General features: G+C 39.4%; 1 protein-coding gene across 5 annotated transcripts in view; it reads left to right on the top strand.

The window, feature by feature from the left end:
• Nucleotides 1-27,044, top strand: part of Itpr (Inositol 1,4,5,-trisphosphate receptor) — a 1,013,977-nt gene that overhangs the window by 25,473 nt on the left and 961,460 nt on the right. For all 5 annotated transcript variants that reach the window (XM_067141353.2, XM_067141352.2, XM_067141351.2 and 2 more), the window contains exons 3-4: nucleotides 5,872-5,942; nucleotides 21,603-21,718. In XM_067141353.2, the coding sequence (XP_066997454.1) occupies nucleotides 5,872-5,942; nucleotides 21,603-21,718 (187 nt within the window). The remainder of the gene's footprint in view (nucleotides 1-5,871; nucleotides 5,943-21,602; nucleotides 21,719-27,044) is intronic.

Genomic DNA, 27,044 nt, shown 5'->3' with positions numbered 1-27,044 from the left:
ATTGCTACTAGAATGCTATCAACAGGAAAAGTACCTAACTGTTTTATAACAGCTAGGACAATTCTGCTGCACAGGGAGGGGAAAACTAATATTCTGTCAATTTGGAGACCTATTACCATGTACTCTGTCGTTAGGAGGGCAATAGAAATAATTTTAGATAGTAAACTGCTTTGTTTTGTTAGTTAACATGAGAGAGTTTTCTACAGTCAGTCAGATGGCTCAAAGACTGGATGTCACAAGATGAGGGATCAACCGGGGAGGACCTGAGAGATCAATCCAGATGAACCTGGGCAAACACACTACAGTATTTCAAGCTGAAATGATAGCTATCACAACATGTCTTGACGAAAATCTGAAAATGAACTATAGGAATAAGAACATTTTTCATTTTTACGGACAGCCAAGCGGCCATTAAGGCCTAGAGGCAGTCCGGATAATATCCAGAATTGTCTGGTATTTACCACTTACTTTTCCTGAAGCTCTGAGTACAACATTGTCAAAATAAATGGGTACCAGGGCATGCAGGTATAGAAGGAAATGAAAAGGCAGATAAACTGGCCAGCAAAGGGGCAGAAACACATTTTGTAGGCCCAGAACCTGTATGCGGTATTTCCTACGGACAAGCCCGATACTACATAGGAAAATGGGTACAAAAGAAATGGAAAACTGGAAAAATACTCCAGGATGCAGGCTTGGAAAGGAACTGATAAAAGGACCAAACAAGAAGCATAATAAAGAACTGTTGAAACTCAGCAGAGAAAATATAAGATGGGTAGTACGACTGTTGACAGGACACTGCTATCTGAAAAAACACCTACATAGAATCGGAGTAATAAGAGACAACATATGTAGGAAATGGAATGAAGCAGAAGAATCAGCTGAACACATACTTTTTGAATGTGAGGCGCTGGGTAGAATCAGACTCTCCACTCTGGGACTACCAGGTGAAGAGACAGAAAAAATCAAGAAGACCCAATAAGAACAACCTGCAGCTTTGTGAAGGGAGCAGGTATATCTAGGTGGGAATGAAGGAGAAACATGGTAGCAAAAGATCTTAGAGGTCAACGCTAATTAGGAACTAATATTTAGAGGCCCCATGAAGAAAAGAAGAAGAAGACAGTCAGTCAGGGACCCTGGTAAATACATCCATTCTTGCAGGAATATTAAAATCAACAAAGGAGAGAAATCAGGATACGGGCCTACTCTTAACTGATATATTGAAAGCTTTTGATAGCTTAGGACATTCACATTTCAAATCCTTCATCTCTCTCTAAAGCCCTAGAAAAACTAACACATAGATAACTAGTACTGATGCAAGTGTAATGGACTAGTATAACTTGGAAACAATATTCTCTAACCCATGGGTAAATAATGGAAATATTGATGATTATTATTATTATTTGTGAGGTGTGGCTATGAAGTTGTTTACATCTATTTAGTATTAGTATGCTTTATGTAGTTATGTATGGACGATCATATTATTTGTGAGGTTATGTCGTGAAACAGCTGCTGTATGTATATTAATACGAGTTTATTTAATGTAAGAACACGTAATTAATAGTATATAATTTATTATTACCTGTATATATGATGTATAATCCACTGCAATATTGTGCAACACACTGCAATAAGTCCAGAACAATGCAATGTGCGGCTGGAAAGTTATAGAAAAATCCATTCATTGTAAATAGGTTATTGGAGACCCTCGAAATTACGAGACAACATGTTGTGTCATATTGTTCTAGAAGCCTGGCCGGGCAGCGTATATAAAGAGACAGTCTTGACGGTAGAGTGAGTTGTTTTAATGAGACTTGTGCTAGCCATGCGTCTTGGTAGGTGTGCTATTTACCAGCTGATGAGCCCAACTGGTGCGAAACGCTGGCAACCAGGAATGAGTTAGCTGGAAAATTTATAATGTCCAATAACGGATCAACTATATTGGTATTATAAATTTACTCATTCGGAACAAATATTTCAGGTTCCCTATGGGAATCAATATCTTGATCAACTTGTGTGGAAGTCGTGAACTCATGTTGTGACATGCTAATGGAGCAGCCTCCTTCTTATCCTTCATAGTAGTTGGAGTTGATTTAGTGAGAGTGATGAGTACAAATCGTTAATTGAATATGTGAATTTGTTACGTTGGTAGTTTGCTGACATGCAAGTGTTACAGTCTCCAGTCTTCTTCTTATTCTTCGTAGTAGTGTTTTGTTTATGATGGCAGTTTATTAGTTTGTGTGTAGAATATGTGTAAATAACTTGTAAATAAAACAGTGTACACAATTGACAGCATTTCATGTGTGTGCCTTTGTGGTTACATCAGTACAATATTTAGAATATTATTCATTGTTTGAGGAGCCTCCGTGGCTCCGACAGCAGCGCGTCGGCCTCTCACCACTGGATACCGTTGTTCAAATCCCGGTCGTTCCATGTGAGATTTGTGCTGGACAAAGCGGAGGCGGGACAGGTTTTTCTCCGGGTACTCCGGTTTTCCCTGTCATCTTTCATTCCAGCAACACTCTTCATTCTCATTTTGTAGCATCTATCAGTCATTAATACACATCACTTTGGGAGTGGCGACCCCATCGTAAAAATAGCCTATATATAATTCATTCATTACATCCCTGACCCGGTCAATGACTGGAAAACAGGTTGTAGGTTTTCATTTTCATTCATTGTTTGAACCCCTTCAATTGGGTTTTAGGAAAGACACAGTTCTGCGATAGCCGTAGTTAGAATTACGGATAACATCAGAAAAGTCATGGATGACAGGAAATTTTCATTTCTAATTCTCATAGACTTTAGCAGCGCATTTGATGACTTGTTATATTGGCATTGTATTAGCTAAGTGGGAAGGACTTCATCTCAGTTCAACTGCCGTACGACTGTTCTCATACCTCACAAACAGAAGACAATAAATCATCAGAGAAGAAGAGTAAAATTAATGGCATCCAGCAGGGTTCTGTACTTGCTACTCTGTGTGAGATTTGTGCTGTACTATGCGGAGGTGGGACAGGTTTTTCTGCAGGTACTCCGGTTTTCCCTGTCATCTTTAATTCGGCAACACTCTCCAATATCATTCATTTCATTTGTCAGTCATTAATCATTACCCCAGGGGAGTGCGACAGCTTTGGCAGCCGGCACAATTGCTAACCTTGCCATTAGATGGGGCCTCGTTCATTCCATTCCTGACCCAGTCAAATGACTGGAAATAGGCTATGATGGATTTTCATTTCATCAGCATTTGTAAGAAATATGGACGTATCTGTGTGCAAGAGCTGTACATAACCATTATAAGGCAAGCAAAGGAAATGGGAAAACCTTATTCTATAGAGGAAATGTGTCACAAAGATTTCTTTGATCTTAAAGATCTTGCCATACAACTTGGTATCAAGAACTTCAACAAAAACATGGAAGATGAATCGGTTAAATTGTCAGACGTAAACGTGCTCTTGGTACAGAAAGGCCACACCAGGATTCTGTTTAAAAAACTCTTACATAGACAAAGAATTTTCCACTGTGCATGTCCTATCTTCAAAATGCCAACAAGCTGATATCCTTTCTGTGAAACTCAATAAAATTTACAGATATAACACAGGAATTGCAGAGGTAAAATAAAGGGATTGTTCTCCTTATTTAAAAAAAACGTGGTACCGAGATACTACTATGATCTTTATAAAGATGTGTTGTTGTTAATGTGGCCTTGTGGTTAGAAAACTGAATATTGCAGTTTTTTTGTGTTTGTGTTATATTTGTTCCATAATTTACAGACAAAATATAATAACCACTTTTGGGAAAAACTGTCACAAATCGAAACTAGGGCTGCAAAATGACCTTGATAATGTTGTGAGATGGACAGTAGATAATAGTATGATGATAAACCGGGTTAAAAGTCAGGTTGTGAGTTTTACAAATAGGAAAAGTCCTCTCATATTTAATTACTGCATTGATGGGGTGAAAGTTCCCTTTGGGGATCATTGTAAATACCTAGGTCTTAATATAAGGAAAGATCTTCATTGCGAGGAGAGGGCATATAAGTCTCTAATAAGACCCCAACTAGAGTATGGTTCCAGTGTATGGGACCCTCACCAGAATTACTTGATTCAAGAACCGGATAGAATCCTAAGAAAAGCAGCTCGATTTGTTCTGTGTGATTTCCAACAAAAGAGCAGCGTTACAAAAATGTTGCAAAGTTTGGGCTGGGAAGGCTTGGGAGAAAGGAGACGAGCTGCTCGACTAAGTGGTATGTTGATATAGATGTTCATTCCCATAGGGAATCTGGAATATTTGTCCTGAATGAGTAAACTTATAATACCAATATAAATGGTTCGTTATTGGACATTAAAAATTTTTTTTTTTTTTTTTTTTTTTTTTTTTTTTTTTTTTTTTTTTTTTTTTTTTTCCAGCTAACTCATTCCTGGTTGCCAGCGTTTCACCCCCGTGTGCTAGGTTGGGCTCATCAGTTGGTACCTAGCACACCTACCAAGACGCATAGCTAGTGCATACCATGGAGGCCACTGTGTAAGCTAACGGGGGCGAAACGCTGGCAACCAGGAATGAGTTAGCTGGAAAATTTATAATGTCCAATAACGGGCCATTTATATTGGTATTATTAAGTGGTATGTTCCGAGCTGTCAGTGGAGAGATGGCGTGGAATGACACCAGTAGACGAGTAAGTTTGAGTGGTCTCTTTAAAAGTAGGAAAGATCACAATATGAAGATAAATTTGGAATTCAAGAGGACAAATTGGGACAAATATTCGTTTATGGGAAGGAGAGTTAGGGATTGGAATAACTTACGAAGGGAGATGTTCAATAAATTTCCAATTTCTTTGCAATCATTTAAGAAAAGTCTAGGAAAACAACAGATAGGGAATCTGCCACATGGGCAACTGCCCTAATTGCAGATCAGTATTGATTGATTGATTGATTGATTGATTGATTGATTGATTGATTGATTGAGATCTTGTCATTGAGTGCCTGTATCAAGCTCATAAAGTTGGAACACATTTTGATTATATTTACCTCTTCTTCCGATGACGAGTCCGGTGTTTTGTCCACCTCGATAAAAAAAACTTTTCAGGATCGTCGTTTTCAATGATTTCTTCTCATAGCCTTGTCTTCAATGATTTCTTATTGCCATGCGTCAGATGATTTCTCTTTGCGAGTTTGTCTTTAAGTTGTATTACAGACCTATTTTCCAGTATGACTTGCATTTTGTTCTGATGTTCACTTACACTGTTATTCACTACCGAAAATTATTCTCAAGTCCTGTCTACGGTCACCACTGTTGTAACGACAAAGTTGGACACACGAGATGCTGTCAATTGTGTACACTATTTTACTTACAAATTATATACACATAATACACACACATATTAATGAACCGCCATCTTGACAAACATTTGACTGCTACATTAGCATGTCAACCGATTACCAAAACAACAGAGCCACAACATGAGTACACGAGTTTCATTAGCAACTCTCACTAACAACTCTACTCTAACTCCCAAGGCTGCTTCTTTATATACATTGCCTGGAATCATTGCAGTTAAAACAAGGTGTCAGCTTTCTGAGCCTAAGTTGGCAGGTTCGATCCTAGCTCAGTCCGGTGGTGTTTGAAGATGCTCAGATGTGTCAGCCTGATGTCGGTAGATTTATCGGCATGTAAAAAAAAACTACTGTGGAACAAAATCCCTGCACTTCAGCATCTCCGATAACCGTAAAAGTACTTAGTGGGACGTAGAACCAATAAAATTAACCAACTTATTGTTCATTTGATAAAAACCTCATTTCCATTGTGGAAATAACATGATATTATTGTGCTCTTTTATATATAAGACAATCTGATATTAGAATAACTGGTTTTCAGGTTGGTAGATGATCGCTGCGTTGTTTCTCCTGATGCAGGAGACCTAAATAATCCCCCTAAGAAGTTTAGAGGTAAGTATTTTTTCATACTAATATAATTTATAGTATTTCACTTATTCAAAATATTGTTTTAGTATGGTTACACTGGCCTGAAAGCTTTTTTTATTGTTGTGGTATAAGGTCTTAACAAATGTCCTAACCTAATTTTGTTGCTTCATTCTAAGCGTTCTGCCCTGAAAGTTTAGTCATTGCTTCTTTCACAACTGGTTCCCATTCTCCTCAATCACGTGCTATATTGTCTTTTTTCTGATTTTCCTCTTAATCGTACCAACCCATTCTTCATAACCTAGTGTGCAAATCCTATAAAGTAAATTATAATTACTCCCCCTGTGGGTGGGGGATGCAGACAAAGAATGCACCCACGGTATCCCCTGCCTGTCATAAGAGGCGACTAAAAGGGGTGACCAAGGGATGATCAAATTAGAACCATGAGACTACTTGGGCTTAGTACCATCATGCGAGGAACACCATGGGTTGCTTTTACTTGCACGTAGTACCACTATGTTAGGTACCAAATAGGTTTTGTGATTAGTAGCAACAGAGTACGTTGGCGGCATCTACAGTACCTGTGATTCGTACCCCTATAAGAACAACACCATGGGATGAGCGACACCATGGTTCTGCCTTGCCTATACTTAGTACCCACTATGCGAGTAACACCCCAGGATAGCGCGGGTCCCTGTGGTTAGTCTACTTTTGTGAGGAACGTCATAGGTTTGCGTTGCCTGTATAGGTTTGTGTTGCCTGTAAATAGCGCCGCAGTGTGCGAAACACCATAGGTCTGTATTCTCTGTGCGAATTTCATTACCTGTGAGTAGTACCGTACTGTGTGGAATCCCGCGAGTCTAAGCTACTTTTGATTAGTACCACAACATGACAAATACCCTGGTTCTACTTTCCCAACGATAAGTACCATTGTGAGAAGCCGATGACTTGGATTTTTACCCCTTTGGACTAAAAGTGTTATCGATTTAGTATTATTGCTCAGCAATACTATTGTTTCATGTCAGTTTCTTTGAATGCAAAACATTGCGTGTCGTATCCACTGATTGTTTTAAATTCATATTCATCCATTCATTCTTCGCCCTCACGTTTTGAATTCTGGTCAGTGGAGGCTTTTGAACTTTTAATTTGTCACTCCATTTCGTCTCATTTCGTACCATTAGGGGCCGATGACCTCAATGTTAGGCCCCTTTAAACAACAAGTAGCATCATCATCATCATCAATTTATAATTACAACATACAAAAGTGTGGCTAAAAATTAACCACATAGGGGCTTCTAAATCTTTACTGAAAATAAAAAATTACACATTGGAAATATTATCCCTTCAGCATAGTCTCCTTCCTGGTTCCGACACCACTCCATGCAAATTTTGTACTGTTGGAAGCACTGCTGTAGGTCTGCTTCTGTCAGACTGTTCATCAGCTTCGTTGATTTTGCTTTCACTGCTTCTAGAGACTAATACCAGGTTCCTTTCGTTGCAGACTTGATTGATTTTGGGGAACATAAAAAAATGTTACAGGGTTACAAATCCGGTGCGTACGGTGGGTGTTCCTACACAGGGATCTTGTGCTTCATCTGGAACTACTTGACAGAAAGTGCATTGCTTTGTTTCAGGATCCAGGAGTGGTTCTTCCATATTTCAGGTCTTTCCCATCTGATTCTCTCATGGAGGGTTTCCGAAACATCTTGTAGTAGGTTTGGTTAACTGTCCGACCTTGTGGTACACAGTCAACCTGAGTGACTCCCCGGATGTCAATAAAAGATCATCATCGCCTTGAATTTGGATTTGCTCGTGCATGCTTTCTCCTGTGATGGGAAGAAAGACTCGTCCAATGCATGGATTTGCGCTTAGTTTCGGGGTCATATTGGAAAATACAAGTTTCATCACGTGGTAACATTCTCAAGGAAACTGGGATCATTTTCAATGTTTTCAGCACAAATGTTTATTCTCATGTCCTTTTGCTCAAAAAGGAGTTTTGAAACAATCTTTGAACACACTTTTTTCACACCATGTTGTCCTGCAAAATATGTCTTTTATCCTTGTCAAGGTTGGTTAATTAACCAATGGCTCGAATCTCAAGCAGCAGTCTTTCCTAACAATTTTACAAACTTTTGCAACATTTTCATCCGTTCTTGATTTTCGAGGACAGCTGGGTCTTGTATCATCTTCAATCACTTCTCTTCCTTCTTTGAATTTTTTGAACCAGTCAAAAACTTGAGTACAGGATAAACACTGATCACCATAAACTTTGCTTATCAAATTGAAAGTTTTTGTAGTGGATTTTCCAAGTTTTGCAAGGAGTTTCACATTCACATGTTGCTTGACTTTAACACACTACGTCTTTCTGATGGAACTCAGGTACACGGGTTGTTTATAATGTCTGCTACAGTGAGACTGCTGGTTCCACATCAGCGTGAGGATGAAATACAGGGAAACAGGTTACACTCACCTGCCGGAGTCGTTATCACAACCACAGGGAGTTGGAAAACAATCAGTCCGGTTATTTTTAGCCTCGCCTCATTATTTATGGTTCAATCTTTACTGCTATTCACCAGTTTCCTAAAATGGCTTATATGTTTTCTGTAAAACCATTCTCTCTTATAGTCGTACCGGTCATAGTCCACACTACCCCCTGTGGGCGGGGGACACAGACAAAGAATACACCAACGATATCCCCTGCCTGTCGTAAGACACCTAGGCACGGACATGGATTGCGGTTTGGTATAATGTGTCGGACCCCCTGTCGATGGGAGGGGCTGAATACATTCACAGGTAATCCCTGCCTGTCATAGAAGGCGACTAAAAGGGTCATGTGGCCATGGTCCCCTCTTTATTTTTTATTGTTTTTTTGAGGGTTATTTGTAGACTGATTCAAAATTCATGTTGTGCATGCTGCTTGGAGATGGGCCTCTTACGTGTGTGATTACATCCGTAAGCCCGCTTGTTACCACCCAGGGATCGGTGGGTGGGGGCATCCTGTACCTTTGCAGTAGTGTCCGCCTGACAACACAGGTCCCCGCACAGCCGATTGCCAAAAGGGCATATTATTAATAATTGTTTTTATTTTTTCTCTATATTTAGTGCTCTGTACATGCTATTGGGTACATGTTATTGCGGGTGATTGGAGGAGGGGAGTCCTAGTGCTCATTGCCTCAGTCATGCCGTATTAGGCATCGTCCAACATTGGACCTCGGGCAATTCCAGCTACGACCAGGTGGGTATTGCCTTGGCTGCTTGGTTCGGCTACAGAGACCCCTGATCAGAGTGGGTGGCATTCAGGGAGGATGGTTTCAGGCATGGCGTCAAAACCACTTCCGCCTGCCTCCTTGGGGTGTTTGCTACCCAAGTCTTTAACATCTGTTTCCTTAAGGGGGGCAACCCCTTTGGAACAAGCGCAGGGTATTAGTCTGGGTTCCTGCTTCCCCAAGTTCCTGGTTGCTACCAAAACCGATGGGCAAGATTTCAAGCTGGTCAAATCTATTCTTTTCAGTCGACACATCGAAGGTGTATACGGTGAACTTGAGGATCTTAAGGAAATGCGCAATGGTGGTTTGCTTTTGAAGATGAGTACTGCGCTCCAAGCAGATCGGGTGCTTTATCCCCATCAAAGTGGAGGAGCACAAAACCTTGAATCTGGTCCGTGGAGTTATTTTCCACCGTGATCTCGTTCGGAACACTGGCGATGAATTGATTGAAGACATGGAGCACCGTGGCGTGACGTACTTCTTGCGCATCATGCGCAAAGTCAATGGTGAAGACGTGCCATGGGCGCATTCATAGTCTCCTTCAAATTGTCAGTGTTGCCAGAGAAAGTCAAGGTAACAACCTATCGTTGCGATGTGAGGCCTACATCCCGCCTCCTATGCGATGATGTCAGTGCCAGAGATCCGGACACGTGGTATCCCGTTTTTCGAATCCATCTATGTGTGGTATGTGTGGATAGAAGTTCATGGTGCAGAAGAGTGCAAAACTCCATATAGGTGCGCTATCTGCCCTGGTCTTCATTCTCCTCGAGATCGAAACTGTCCGGTATACCTGAGTGAGAAGAAGATCCAGGAGTTCCAAGACCCTGGATGGTCTTTCCTACCAGGAAGTTTAATTCTCTGAATGCACTGGCCAAGACACTAGACTTTAGCATGATAGCACAGTCTCTCCAATGTTCGTCATTTACAACTGGAACACCTTCCTAGAAGATCGCTGCGCCCAAGGCGCCCAGACTATGTCATCATATGGTCTTGAGAAATTTTCGACTATAGTCAACAGATTATAAATATTCAAATAAGAAGAATAATATACACCACCTTTCCAATATTTACCGTCCTTATATTTAGGATACAAACATTACACTGGTGTTATAAGTTGGAACATGTTTCGCTTAACTGTCGTAAGCATCCTCACCCAAAATAATCCTTAGCCTAATGTTAGGTCAGGGCCCCGGACCTAGTGACCTTAAAGTATATGGTTCCTTAAGATCTGATGTTTACATTAGAGACAATCAAAAGCCTTAAAATTACTGTGAAAACTTCTAACAATGTTCGACATAGCTAAGAGTAAAAACTACACTTGTATTGATGGAGGTTAAAACGTAAAAAACAACTTATAGCTGATAGTGAAGTAAATAAAATAATACAGGATATCATATTGCTATCAGTCAATCAATGAAAATGTTTATTCATAGAAATGATTATTTTTATATTCGTTAGAGTGAAGAAGGTAATTAGAATAGCCACGAGTTAAAATCTCTTTCCATTGTATAGACATGAGAGTTAGGTGAAAAAAATCACATAAGTAGTTGACTAATGGAGTAGTAACACATCACAGGATTGTTCAGGCCTGAAACAGCGTATATGTAGATGAAGTTCCTTCAAACATAGGTTAAAGCCCAATTCATAACACCCGTGTAATGTTTGTATCCTAAATATAAGGATGATAAATATTGGAAAGGTGGTGTATATTACTTTTCTTATTTTAATATTTATAATCTGATACCCAATATGGTCTACAACGAGATTTATTACATGTAATATACTCGAACGACAATATGCTGACCGGGCTTCCGGTGGCGTTGGCATTATTGTCCGTTCTGATACCTACAGCGAAGAGATTCCATTACGAACCCCGCTGGAAGATGTAGCAGTTCGCGTTCCGCTGTCTGTCATAGCAACAGTGAGTAATGTTTATTTTCCACCAAGCCAGCCTCTTTATTTAAATGATCTCACTGATTTTATGGATCAGCTTCCACCTCCTTTCCTCTTATTGGGCTATTTCAAAGCCCATCCTCCTATATGGGGCTCTGAAGCTCCTTGCCCCAAAGGGAGGGAGTTGGAAACATTAGTAAGAGAGCTGGTTTTATGTATTTTGAATACCGGAGAACCAACTCATTTCAGTGTACAATACAGCACATACTCTCGCATAGACGTCACTCTATACAGCCGAACCCTGGTTCCCCTGTCTCGGTGGAATGCACACGATGATGTCTGTGACAGCGACCATTTTCCCATTGTTCATACTTATTTGAAACAAATCCATCGAGGCTCCTCCTCGATGGATTCTTAACAAGCTGATTGGCCAAAGTTCACATCCCTAGCTGTTTTTAATGACGTGACCAGGCAGAGCGTAGACGGCGATGTCAATTACATAATACAAGTTTCTTGCTGCTGCTCAGGAGTCAATTCCCTCCTTTTCAGCGACTCCTCGCCGAAAACTCGTTCCTGGTGGAACGAAGATATTGCAGCAGCCGTCGCGCTCATAAACTTTGTCGTAGGCAGGCTACTGTAACATTTAAAAAACTTTGCGCTAAGGCGCGAGTTCTTATTCGCCAAAGTAAGAAAGCTTTGTGGGAGAGATATGTGTCATCTATGATGTCGCATACTTCATCTCAAGTGTGGACTAAATTTCGATGTATTTCGGGTATCCAGAAATCATCTTCTGTACCGGGAATTTCCATTGCAGGCAGTATTATTACGGAGCCACTCTCGATTGCTAACCATGTAGCTAGTCATTTCGCGGATGTGTTTGGCTCCAGGAATTACCATCGTGATTTCCTCGCCCTGAAGCGGCAGGCAGAATGTCATCACCGTAGTTTTGCCACTCAAGCTTCAGAGGACTATAACGTGCCCAACTCTACAGCGCATTGGCGCTTTGCAAGGACACGTTTCCTGGGCCAGACAATGTCCATAACCAGTTGTTGAAACACCTTGGTGAGGTTAGTCTATTATATTTCCTTCGTGTGTGTTCATTAGAATCTGGATAGAGGGTGAGTTTCAATCTCAGTGGCGAGAGGGCATAGTCATTCCTGTCCTCAAGCCTGACAAAAATCCCATGTTTGCAGGAAGTTATAGACCTATTTGTCTTACTAACTGTTTGTGTAAGCTATTTGAGAGTATGGTAAATCGCCAACTTGTGTGGTGTCTGGAGAAACAAAGACTTTTGTCCAAGTAACATGGTTGTTTTTGAGCCGATAGCTTGACCACTGACCACATGGTACGCCTGGAGAGTTCTATCCCGGATGCATTTCTCCGCAAACAGCGTTTGGTGGCTGTTTTCTTTGACTTAGAAAAGGCCTATGACACCACATGGTGATATGGTATCCTTTCAGTCCTGCACCAATGGAGATTTCGAGGTAACTTTCCAGTATTTATTGCGAATTTTTGTCCCTCCCTCTGTTCCGTGTCCAGCCGGGCCGAGTGGCTCAGACGGTTGAGGCGCTGGCCTTCTGACCCCAATGTGGCAGGTTCGATCCTGGCTCAGTCTGGTGATATTTGAAGGTAATCAAATGCATCAGCCTCGTGTCGGTAGATTTACTGGCACGTAAAAGAACTCCCGCGGGACTAAATTCCGGCACCTCAGCGTCTCCGAAAACCGAAAAGTAGTTAGTGGGACGTAAAACAAATAACATTATTATTATTCCATGTCCGAGTAGGGAGGGTATTCACAATACCACATTCAAGAAAATGGGGTCCCACAGGGTTCCGTTCTTAGTGTCAATCTGTTTGTGATTGCCATAAATGGTGTTGTCGCTGCTGCTGGTTCAGCAGTAATACCATTGCTATATATGGACGATTTTGCTTTGCATTATAGCTCACATAATATGGCAGCCGCAGAGCGGCAGTTACAGCAAGCTATTAGGAGAGTGGAACAGTGGACTTTGCTTTCGGTTTTTAACCGCAAAGACCTCTGTTGTATACTTTTGCCAGCAGCGCATTCTTCACTCCCATCCTGAGCTTCATTTAGGAAATGTCGCTCTTCCCTTAGTTGACACCGATTTCTTGGGCTTCTTTTCGATAGCAAATTATTATGGGAGTCACATATGCGGCAGTTAAAAGTGCACTGCATCAAGAAGTTGAATATCTTGAAGTTTCTTAGCAGCACTAATTGGGCGGCTGACCACACTGTGCTCATAAAATTTTATAGGGCACACATATTATCCAGGTTAGACTATGGCAGTGCAGAATATGGATCAGCAAGACAAAGCGTCCTTGCGAAACTGAATAGCAGCCACCACAGTGGGGTTAGGTTGGCGACGGAAGCTTTTCGTACAAACCCCATTGCTAGCCTGCTCGCTAATCTGGTGTGCTGCTTTTACACCTGAGGCACCAGCAAATGCTTCTGTCCTATGCAGCAAATTTGCGACATGCCACTTAACCCAAGCTATCCTTGCGTATTCCACAATGGACATCGTCAGCTGTACGATGCTTATCCTCGAGTAATACGGCCGGCAGGAATACACTTGGATAACAGTCACAGATTGTTTGATGTACCTTCAGTTCCCTGCCTTGTCAGACAACCAAGTGGGGTACCTCCATGGATAATATGATGGCCTGAAATAATCCTGGATCTGCAGACTGGCCCAAAAGAAAACTCGGACCCTTTGATTTATCGGAGGCTCTTCCTGTCCGTTGTTAGCCGGTATCCACGTTCAGTCGTCGCTTACACGGATGGTTCGAGGACAGAAACGAAGGTTTGCTGTGCGTTCGTTGTCAACAATGATAGGTGTCTTTTTGCTCTCCTGGAAACCTGTAGTGTGTACACAGCAGTGCTCTGTGCTATCTCTGAAGCTCTGTGGTATGCACTGTCCGATGAGTGCCAACACTTTTTTCTGTGTACCAGCTCCTTGAGCTTGATACAGTCTATTTATACCTGTTTCCCTCGGCACCCTCTGGTGCAGCGGATCCAGGACACTGCCTCTGTTGCCTTACAAGGTTCAGCTCTCAGCTGAGACATTTGGTTATCTCCCATTGGGAGATAGAGTGGCAGACCACTCCATTTCCAAATAAGCTGAGAGCGATTAAAGGTACAACAAAGGTATGGAGGACTTCCCTTTGGGATTCTCGGAGGGAAGCATTGGTATTATGTCGTCTTCGGATCGGCCACAGTATAGTCACGCACTCCTATTTACTAAAAGGAGAACCCCTTCCAGTGTGTACTTGCGGCGACCATCTTACCTGGTACACATCATTATGGAGTGCGTGGACCTGGTCGATCTGCGTCATAGGCTAAAACTCTTGAGTACCATTTCCTGCATCCTGTGAGATGACGAGCAGTCAGCAGACCTCGTCATCTGTTTTATGAGGGATAGTGGTCTTTTTTATCATGTGTAGTAATGTCATTTCTCTTAGTGTATTTGTGTTAACTGCGCTTTTATCCCATTGACTCTATTTTAGTTCGTGTTTGCATATTTTAATGTATTATTTTAACTTCTAAATTGAATTATATATATATACTAGCAAATGTACCCGTGCTTCGCTACGGTATTCTATGTTGTATATGGATATCTAAGTAAATTACTATACATGCAATGAGTAAGATATTTTAATTCCATGTCTCTGAGCGTTATCCGAGAAACAGCATAGGGAGGTCCACATACGTTGCTTCTATTGTAAAGAGCAAGTTGCGGAGTTGTCATGATAATGGCAGGTCCAATAACCTACTCCCATTCACAATCAATTTGGGAATTTTCATTATAATGGTGGGCCATATTGCCTGCTGCTACGTCACAATATCTTTGGGGAGATTTCGTTGCAGTGACAGGCCCCATTTCCTACTTCCAGACAGATAACAATTGAGGAATTTTTATTATAATTGCAGGCACCTTGCCTACAGCCAGTCAAAATTGAGTTGTGCTGTAATCAATATAATGACAGGCCCCTTCTCCTAATGCCAGTCAGCTTACTGCCACTCACACTGAGTTGGTGAGTTTCCATTATAATAGCAGGCCACTATGTCCAACATCAAGCATATTTTAGATGGGTATATTTTTTTATAATGGCGAGCACCCTTGCCTACTACCAAACACAATCGGCTAAAGGAGTTTTGAAAAAAAAAATTGCATGCTCCCTAGCCTTCTGCCAGTCAAATCGAGAAGGAAAATATTCATTATAATGGTACACAGGAGTTGGATAAAGACCCCATTCCTACTGCCAATTAAAGTCGATGTGGGGAGTACTGATTAAAATAGCAGACGCCCTCCTGCTGAGAGTCATTATCAATTTGTAAAGTATTAATTACAAAGGCACGCACACCCTTTCTGGATCACTACAAATAGACTTCAGTGAATAAATATAGATCGACATATGAAAGTATATGAATTTTTACCTTCATTTGAAGATTAACTGCTCTAAAAGGTACGTATCGACAAAAAGGATTGTAGGCCTACCATATATAATGGTCTAAATGGCTGGTCCTATGATGTGTTCTCATATCTCATCTATTTATGGGTAAGATTGAGTTAGAAAGGTTGAATACGGTGAATTTTAGTAAGGTAAGGTTTTCCCACAATGAATTACTTTTCGGACACATATGTGACAGCTACAAACATAGAATTTGGTACACATATAGCTACTGCATGGGAGAAGCTTCACGTAGAAGTTGACCATCCTATCGTTCGGGTAAGTGAATCAAACTACCAATTATACCTGTAAAAAGTGCAAAAAATACATACAATCCAGAATAAAAGTCAAGATCATGATTAACTTCAGATCTCTCGACTAACTTTGACTTTTATTCTCTCTTCTTTACTTTGATTATATACGATTTCTCGCCATCGTCTAATTATAACCGCCAGACTATCAACTTTACTTTTATGCAATCTTACTACTTGTTGTATAACAATCTGTTGTTTTATCCATTGTACTTATTTTAGCAGCCTTCTAATGTTAATTTTGTTAATACTTCCACTATTATATCTCATCACATTGTATTTTCAAACCATCATTGTTATTTTTAATGTTATTTTACTTCAAATCTCTTCAAGATTTTAAAATTCATTTCATTACTACATGTTATTTAGACGCTTATTTTTAATTTAAGGTTAAGACTATGGCTGATGATGCCTTCAGGGAAGGCGAAACATGTACCACTATTAGCTAACAAATTTATGTAAATCATCCAAGACGATTTTGTATTGATTAGGTGGTCTAATAAACAACTTAATGTTATTATTTCAATATAAATATCTTCCCGCTATCTATTTAGAATTCGGAGCTTTTTACTTTTATCATATGTCATATTTTAATATATTACGATCTCCTGCTGGTTACAGATCGCGAGGCAAGCTGCCCGAATCAGATCGCCATTTTATATAACAGAAGCCACCACAGGGTTTTAGCAAGTTAAACGACTAACACAATTTCTTTTATCACATTCCGAAGAGCAATTCTCGGAAGTTAAACAGTCGACACGGCCTTTTAACCACAAGAATATCACTCAAGGAAGTTATTAAATATAAACAATAAATACATGAAGACTGGTGCATATGACAAAAACTTTCATTCAAGCACAAGTGTTTTTGAATAAGTGCCTTACCATGGACACTTTAGAATATTTTAAAGTATGTTTATTAAAAACAAAGTGTTTTAACATCACCACAGACGCGAATTTTAATTAAGTTATTATTTTTCTCACAAATGCCTGAAGATTATTACAAACACGAACTTTTTATTCATGCCACCTAATGTTATCAAAAAGAATTTTACCATAGACGCTTTTAAATATTTTAAATATATTTTTCATCATTTAAGTTTTTAAACACAATTGTAAACGATACTGTAATTTAAGTATCATTCACATAAATCTCCTTACCCCCAACCCCCCTCCCCCATCTTCCATTTCATTTAAAGCATCTAGAACAATAGTTTTTGGATTCCCATGGGATATAGTTTTAAGATCCAATATGCTTGCTTTTAAATGTTATCATCTAAGATTTTTTATATACAGCTGAAGATGACCACTCAGTGGTCGAAACATGTACTGTGTTTGTTAATGTATTTTTAAGTTTGCCAAAGGCAAAAGAAATAAAGTATCGATTAGGTGGCTTTTTAGATTAATTTGTTGATTAAGAGCTAGTTACAACATAGCATAAAAATAGTGAGATTGGGAAAGCCATTTGCAGATGGTGAAAGAGTGCTTGGTTGACATAGCAAAACTTCTCTGCCCCACAGAAGCCAGCAAGTTTGAAAATGTCAGTCTTTCACTCCAAACAGTGGCACGTATCTGTGCCATGGTTAGTGATGTACATCGACAATTAATTAATGCGGTGAAGGATTTCGTCGCCTTTTTAATCACCTTGGCTATGAGTCCACAGATATAATGGATACTGCACAGTTAGTTATTGTTTTCTGAGGAGTGGACAGTAACCTCCGCGTTACAGAGGACCTTTTAGACATGGTGTCCATTAACAACACCACCTTAGAGGTGAAGAAAATGTTATTGATGCAGTCGGTTTGGATTTGGATAAATTGGTATCGGTTACAATGAATAGTGCACCGGCAATGCGAGGCAGCAAAAAAGATACATTGCCTGTTATGACATAAACTTAGGCTCAATGAGATTACGTTGCCCGGCATGCATTGCAATTTGCACCAACAGGCGCTTTGTGCAAAGTCAGCTAAGTTAGGAGATGTCATGGAAGTTGTTGAAATTTCTGGGAGAAGGAAACGAAGAGTATGATGACATGTACCACAGCGACATTCGTTGGCTTAGCCCCGGTAAGGTTTTAAACAGATACTCCCAATAGTTAACTTCTTAAATGAGAAAAACAAACACGAGTAAAAATTAGAAGATTCTTGCGCTTCTAGTTGATATTATGACTGCTCTCAATGTTGCTATGCAAGGTGAAAACAATGTAATATCCGATATGGTTGAAAAAGTGGAAGCGTTCAGTAGAAAACTTGTACTTTGGGAATGCCAGCTCACGTGCTGGAACGCAGCACATTTTCCAGTGTTGGACTCTGTTTGTGAATGTGCTATTCTATATCCTCTTCTAGAAACATGTGCGAGACCATTCATTGTTTCAGTCGATGATGCTTCTGTTCACTTGCAGATAGAAGTTATCGATTTCCAGTCTACTGTACGCCTTTGCAATAAGTTCATCCTCATCAAAAAGTACGAAAGACTTTTATGAACATTTCCCGCGAGTTGACTTTCCATGCCTCCATTACGAGGCTGCTAAAGTTCTATGAATATGTGGTTCAACAAATGTTTGTGAGAGGTTTTTCTCTGAAATGAAACTTTAGAAGCCACGGTTGCTTGCATGATTATCTGACGAAAGCTTGGGAAACAGCTTGCGCTTGTCTGTGTGTTGTACGTTTGTGCAGGACATTGGTTTCATCATTTCTTCGACAAAGCTTTTATAAAATAGAATAGCATTTCGTATGTGATATTTTGTTAAATATTGTTGGAGGTTTTCTCAAACAAGGATATATTGTATGGATTTGTATTCGTTTATTGTATATGACATACAAACCACAAAATAATACTATATTAATAAAGTAATGTGCCGTGTGAAATTTTTGGACTCGTAAAGGATGACTGCTACGACTAGATGGCTGAGGTGTCGTACTGTTGTTAATCGGTGGGGAGAAAGAGCAGTATTCCCCTCCTGAATATCTAGCCGAGTCTGTCACGCTGGGAGGAGCAGTTCCGGAGGGGTGTTAACCTTAATGTACAAACATGAGGGCAGTTCATTCCACTGCATATCAGTGTGCTGCACAGGTGTGACATTCCTGGCCACCTCTGCTTTGAATGAAGGAAATTGTAGGATGCGAGTCATATTTTAATTCTGTTACAGCCTGAAAACTTACTCAATGGCTGTTATATCCATCGGTGCTGGGTTAGTGTTTATATATTTGTAGCACTGATGCCAGCTATTGGAACTGAGTGGCAGCAGAAGAGAGTGAGCACACCTCAATTAACAACTGCCGGTTTAAGTTATTGTTCAATTTTATCGGTTATGTCATTGTAAGCCATTGCAGTTAGTTTTCTTTAGAATCAGGCAATATTGGTGCACTTGAGGTCAGCAGTGTCTTTCATATGTTTCTCTTTTCATGGCTCGCTTTTCTTCTTCATATTTTCCTTATTTTGATGATCATATTTTCTGTATCATTATGGGCTGATGACCATGCATTCTTGCACCCTGTAATAGCAATCTTGACAGCAGTGACCATCATTGCGAGTTAACTCATAACCACGACAACTGAACAGGAAATGTAAATTTGTGGCCTCGTCTTGAGGTGGTGCAGCGTTTTTTCAAGTATACTCCCAATGGAGGTGAGCTGCACGTACATTTTTTGCCAATCTAAAATTTCTGCCAGATTTGGGAATTAAATCTTACCTTCAAGGACAGCAGCGTATGCTAACTGTTAAAAAATACAGAGGTGTATGAGCGGTATTTCCGCGTTAGCGATGCTCTGCATTAATGAGCTTCATAATAAAAAAAAGTCCTAATTTGTGAACATTTCTGTTATCGTAGCCTGTACAATAAATGCGTAATAAAAAATAGATATCAATAACTTAATTGCAGATGTTATACATTTTGTTCTGTACAGTTTTCAGATATAAATATTTCTGAAGATATTTGCAAGTTTGTGGAAAATGTAATAATCATGAGTATCTCTGTTATACCAACCTCAATAGCTGCAGTCGCTTACGTGCAGCCAGTATCCAGTATTCGGGAGATAGTGGGTTCGAACCCCACGACAGCCCTGAAGATGGTTTTCCGTGGTTTCCAGTTTCACAGCAGGCAAATGCTGGGGCTGTAACTTAATTGAGACCATGGTTGCTTCCTTCCCTCTCCTAGCCCTATCCTGTCCCATCATCACCATAAGACCTATCTATATCTGTGTGACGTAAAGCAACTTACAAAAAAAAAAAAAAAAAAAAAAAAAAAAAAAAAAAAAAAAAAAAATCTCTTATATCATTCCTTGTATGACAAAAATGCATGTTATGTACAAACTCCTAATATGAATGGAAAACTTGACATTTCCTGTTTTGGTCCCCATAATAGAAACCAGTGTGTTACTAGTAGTTATCAGAATATGAATGATCCAGATGAAAGACAAGATAAAAAAAAGGTTGCTTTGAAACTTCTCAACTCTTCCCTGCCAATATTCAGACAGGCTGTTCCACTCGGCAAGGTAATTCCCCTTAATCACGCTACATGCCGTTATCCGCTTTTGGCCCACTTTAAAACAGACTATGCGTTCAACTATCTGGACTAGGAACCTTCCTGCTATGATAAATATGCATGATGTTTGGAAGATCATAATTCACTATTCCTCCTCTCTTTGTTGCAATGGATTCTCCGGGAAGATTAACATCAACAACATTAGAATGCAGGAAATACATTTTAAAAATATAAAATTTCCTACAACTTTTATTTTCCAGACCTTTCCTTAAACTGCTGTTTCACCCAGCTTGAATAAAAGAATTCGTGGCCTAGATTGTTGTGCTTTCTCTCCTGTCCTTAAATTCCAATTTTCTTGAAATTCTCTTTAACTCATTCCTCATTACACGCACAGACAGTACATTCATACAGACATGATGGAAATTTAGTAAAAAATGGCGTTTTCTTCATATTGTGGATGCAACTGACACACACATATACATTTTTTAAATGATGAAATTATGACCAAAGTACAGACAAAACTCATGTTTGATTTATTTAGGTTCTATGATGAATAATGTTGTGTAGTTTTACCAACTTCAATTCGGTCGCTAAATCCTTCAAGTTTTTCAGTAACTGTCTTTAATGCATGCTCACATGCTTTTGTATAAACTCTCTACAGATGGTGCACATGATTTTTTTCTTACTGTGTTTTTGAAAGGATTTATTTCAGCACAAGTATCTCTTCTACTATTGCTCCATCCTTCCTGAATGAACTTTCATTTTTGTTGAGGCCTGATGTTCATACTGTGAACTTATGAATCATGTACACAAATTAAACATTTTTGAATTCGTTAAACATGTGTTGTATACAATTTTATATAATTAATGCATCATATTTCCCATTCTTTAATGTATGTATGGTATATTTATAAGTTATTCTAAGGTATTTTTTTCCATTGCTATTCATTTTTCCCCAACATTTTTATTGTGTAAAAGTAAAGAAACAGGAGCTGTACAACAGATATATTAAGTGAAACCCAGTGTTGATTTGTCACTCCAGCATTTAGATGTTATGTGTAGGATTGCTGACATTAATGTTTACAAAGTCAATACTTGATTGGAATATATTGCAGCCATCTCACTATTGCTTAGGGAGTGCAACGGTGTTAAGTGGTTTTTGTTTTTAGGAATGTCTTCTATGTGAGATTTGTTGCTTCTCTTGGCTTTGATATTATAGGGTTTTTTTAAATTGTCATTGAGTGATCTTTTTTTCCCTTTCCTAGATTGCCTATTTAAAATATGCCCCATGAACCGTTACTCAGCTCAGAAACAGTTTTGGAAGGCTGCTAAACAAAGTGCAAGCTCTGGCACTGATGCTGGTCTCCTGAAACGATTACATGTAAGTCATTTTGATATATATTGTTGTGCTTTATAAATATACCAATGTTTGCTTCAATTTTCATTCCTTTTACAATCTTAGTTTAAAATCAAACTGGTTGCTGGTAAATTATTGGCAGAGGTGTAGTTTGATTAATAGTGTAGTTTCTTTGATCAAAAATATGGCTTCCGATTGAGGTAAGTCATGCTATCCCAGGAGGGCATGTATAGCAAGTGGAGATGCAATTTTCCCCTAGCACGTGTCTGCATTGTGCTTATCACATGTATAGCTTGCAGTGGTGTCGCTACCGGCGTGCTAGCCGGTCAGTGTCTTGGGAAGGTGCGGTATCCAACTGATGAGCCCATGCCGCACTGGGGCAAAACACTGGTAATTTTGATGAGTGAGTTTCGTGAATTTTATTTCGCTACCTCAATCGGAAGCCATATTTTTGGTCATGCTAGCCCAGGAGAGCATATATAGCAAGTGCAGATGCAGTTCTCCCTTAGTACGTCGGCACTGCATTGTGCTTATCACATGTATAGCTTGCAGTTGTGTCATTACCTGCATACTAGCCAGCCAGTGTCTTGCGTAGGTGCGGTATCCAACTGATGAGTCCATGCCGCACTGGGGCGAAACACTGGTAATTTTGACGACTGAGTTTGCTGAATTTTATTGTGTAGTTTCTTTGTTTGTTTTGAGTCTTTTCCTAAAAGTTTTACATGTATAGCAAGAAGTTGGTAGTAGATTTTACAAAGAACTCTTTCCTGTTATCTATGGTTTATACCAGGGTCAGCCAACTGCGTGTACGTGTGATGTCAGGTAACACGTCACACACTCTGCTCGGGCTGCGAAACGAATTGCTTAGTACTGTAACTGAGAAGTGAAGGCTAGAGGGGCGAGGGGAAACACAACGTCATTCGTAGGGGGAGGCCCAAGGGCTGCAGGTACAAAGCGGTATGTGTAGTACATATTTCTCTCTGCATATTTTATTGTAACGTAACTTAAGAGTTATAAAGCAAGTTCATTTCTACATATACAAACTATACTTGTTTTCTGTCGGTGCATCTTCGGAACCAATATTGAACAAAAAATTGCTGTGTTTTACAATATCATGCACTGTAAAAAGAGTGTTTATAGTAAGAAACAGTACAGTTTTACAACAAAAATAGTACAAAGAGTATTCTATAAACTCAAAACATACGTTTTACCTCATGATATATTTACTCAGTTGCCACTCGTGGGTTTCCTTGATTTTTGTAGTCTTTTTTCGTTGACTAGTTTTTCAATATTTGGAGTTAATGTTTGAGAAACACTAAGTTTAAGAGCACACTTCAAATTGTGATCTGACAACTGGCTTCTCTGTTTAGGTTCTAGTTGTTTTTAAAATAAAAAAAGAGTCGTTCACAGGCATACGTAGAACCGAAAATACTCAACATTCTTGCTGCAAACCTATGCAATCGGGGAAACCTTTTTTTGTGAAAAATGTCTATAAAAGTCACACAAATCCTTCTTATTTACAAATTTATCTCTTAGTTCTCTATCACACTGTAAATCTATTAACTATAATTGTAGGTCTGGATCAATGTTATCTGCAACAACTGAATATGGCGTGGATAAAAGTTGAAAATCAGTTTTCAGACACTACAAATTGTTAAATCTAGAATCAAATTCCAAATAAAGGTTTTTTTAATAATTTTGACATACCTATCAATATCCTCAGCCGTAGCACATTCAAACACTGTAAGCAGTTTTTGAAAATGTGGAATAGTTCTGTTCATGAACTGATGCTCCCACAGATACAATTTTAATTTAAACGATTTCACTCTATCAAACATTTTTGTAATTATTAAACCCTTTCCCTGGAGAGAAACATTCAGAATGTTCAAATGACCTGTTAAATCTGCTAGAAATGCGAGGTCACAAAAATCCACCTGCGATCTTGTAGTTCGGGGACTGGCACATTTTGTTGCTCCATAAATGTAGCTATATCTTGTCATAGTTGAAAAAACGCATCGAGTACTTTGCCTCGACTAAGCCAGCGAACAGCACAATGATAAGGCAAATCACCAAGTTCACTGTCACTTTCTGCTTGGAATTCCTTGAATTACCGATGACGTAGGGCCCTTGATCTTATGAGGTTAGTAATTCTAACCACTGCGGTCATTACATTGTTCAGTTCACTGCTTTTTGCACATACATTTTCTAAATGTATGATACAGTGAATTGGAACAAATGTGTGAGCTATATTGAGAGTCTTCATTTTTTGTATTATGAGCCCAACTACTCCAGAATTGCGTCCTACCATAGAAGGTGCACCATCTGTTGCTATTGAAACTAGTTTGTTCCATGGCAAGGAAGCATTTTCAACAACACTTACAATGCAGTTGAAAATGTCGATGCCTTTCGTGGTATTCTTCATAGGCACTAAATCCAGTAGTTCCTCCCAAATTGTAAGATTTTCGTCAACCCCTCGTATGAAAACGGCTAGTTGGGCCGTGTCAGAAATATCTGTGCTCTCGTCAATTGTTAAGGAGTATGCCCGGAAGTTTTTTGTCAGTTCTAATAATTGTAGGTGGACATCATCAGATAGGTCTTGAATTCTTCTCGACACTGTGTGCGTGGACAAGCTGGTAGCTTTGAACTCTTCAATGATGTTTGGACAAAACTCCTCACCTGCTAGAATTAGACATTCCTTTACGAATTCACCATCACTGAACGGTTTAAGTTTCTTTGTAATTAAATATGAAATTTTATTTTGCCCTTGCTGGCAGGACCTAGTGTTTACAATGCACTATATGGGCTAGAGTAATTTTGTTACTTTCATTGATCTGTCTCTGTCTTATACTCGGCTTTGACAATATGAAAGTGACTGAGGTATGAGCGATGCTAGTGATGCCATTCCTTCTGCAGCCAGTCCCTGCTATGAATGGTGTGCAAATGTTGCTCACAGGGTCGGTTGGTGCATGCATTTCAGTGGGCTTGGCAGACTGATATGTAATAGCAACTTCTGGCTCATTGAGGAAAGCAACGGGAAACTACCTCACTCCTTATTTCCCTAGTACGCCTCTTCAGTGTTGCCTAGGCCATCTGTGACAGCTGATGACGGAGCTGTTGAGGATCCAACCAGCCTTAGGGCTGAAGACTGAACATACATACATACAACTCAGTCGAACTGCTGACTCACTGATCGAATGCTCGACAGGGTTATATAATTTACCTTTTAGTTCTGTAATTACACGTACCCTATCCTCGCCTTGATAGCGATCATAATCTGCAGGGTGACACAAACTGTAGTGGCGTTCTAAATTATATATTTTTACATACTGTAGCTCTTTTCTACAAACTAAACATTTAGCTATAGCATTCCTATCATTTTCAACAAATAAATAATAATCTTCCCATAAAGATAAAGAGATCGGAGGGGTAGGTAGCTTGTCGCACTGTGATGTGCCCGGTTCATCCATACTTCTGTACTGTACCACTACGTATGGCACTGCACGTGTTTACTACAAAGCGAGGCTGTCCCTTCGTCTCACTCTACGACAGCGTCTCCCCACCTTCTGCGCTCATACGTCACATGGGCTCTCCGACGTCACACTAGCCCTCTTACACCACACACCAGCCAGTTGGCCGACCCTGGTTTATACTGTTAGCTAACTGGTATGATATGCAATTTTTTATGGTGAAAAAATAGAAACAAGTGAAAGATAAAAGGTATTGCAGAAGGACACATTGCACTCATGGATATCACAAATTAATAAATTATTTGGCTTTATATTAATTAACCTGTTCCCCGTAACGGACAACAAATTATCGTTGAGCAGAAAATGGCCATCGCACAATATGGACACAGATTTATTACAAATTATTTTGATCAGACAGTCCTTAAATTTCACTGAATATTTTTTTTGAAAAAGATGCTTTTCTTCAAATAATAATAAAATGTATTTGTGTCTTAACGTTACGTGGGGAGTTTAGTATGCTATGCCTCGAAACAAAGGTTGAAGCACAAGGATATATTTCTGGGGGCACCGCATGTTCTAATGTCTTTCCTAACACCTCTTCCTCGACACAACACATATCGCCGGTTTGCATATTTTTTATTGTCTGTTAATGGAATCTTGGAGATGAAATGTCTCTGTTTTAGCCTAAAGGATGAGGACTTCGTTGATTTTTTTACTCTCTGCATAGATGGGGTGTGGCACAGGGTTCTGTCAGGCCACACTCTACCGCAAGACGGAAATTGGAAAATGTCATTCTCTTCCCCACATTTGGGCCTTTCCGAAAGACCAGGCTATTATAAATAGCTACGTCCAACATGTGATGGAACTGTTACTCATACCACTTCAGTTAATTGTGTGTCTGTTTGAACACCCAATATTTCATCAGTGTATCTATAAGGTTTTATGTGCAGGTCGTTGTTGCTTGCAATCCACTTATCTGACTCCTCCCTCGACCGTACAGGAAAATACCCATTCATCTCCTTCGCTTTTTGTCACTTGAACTAACTGCTTCTCCAGTAATGTTTTCTAAATCATGTCACCAAAGCTGAAATTAGTATCATTGTCATTATCTAGTTCATGTTCAACGAAGTCTGGCATAATTTCCACACAATTAATACAGAGTTTTCTGTATAAAACCTGACCATTTGCACGTGGCTGAACCAAGGCTGGCTGGCTGGCTTACCCCCACACACCTGCGACCTACCTGGCCACAGCCAGCCTGTACTCTGTCTTTGCTTCTTAAATCTGTAAATCTGTATATACAGTATTAGAAACTAAATACCGTAGATGCTGTAAACATCGTTCTTCCACAGCTAAACAGGCATTGTTACTGGTGAATCCACTTCGATTGACACAATTGAGTTCAGCTACTGTAATATTTCTTATTGCAATCTGTATGTCGTTTTCCTTAAGTTCTTAGATAGATATTTATCATCAACAAATTATTTTCCCAATTATAGATGATTGAATAAAACAATATGTACAACAAATACACCTTAAATTATATAACACTAATTTCCTAAAATAATAACCAAGTATAAGATAAACCTAGAGGTGTTTATATACACATATTTACAACACAATAAATAAATAAAAATGAATCTCCTTGAACAGTTGTCATGATTAAACTGCATCCAGAGACATTTACATACACACATTTATATATTTCACTGAGAATACCGGTATCTTACATTCATGAGGTCGAGGTATACATATATGTTTAGTTAAAAAGATCCACAGTTTTGAACCTGTGTAGCTGAAGTTTCTTCTACAGTTCTGCTGCTATTGTACTGAAGGATTAACAGTTGTAAATTCCTCAGATAATGTTTACACACTTGTAAAAT

The sequence above is a fragment of the Anabrus simplex genome, chromosome 2 (assembly GCF_040414725.1).
Source record: "Anabrus simplex isolate iqAnaSimp1 chromosome 2, ASM4041472v1, whole genome shotgun sequence".
Lineage (NCBI taxonomy): Eukaryota > Metazoa > Arthropoda > Insecta > Orthoptera > Tettigoniidae > Anabrus > Anabrus simplex.
This window is presented reverse-complemented; position numbering and strand designations above follow the sequence as displayed.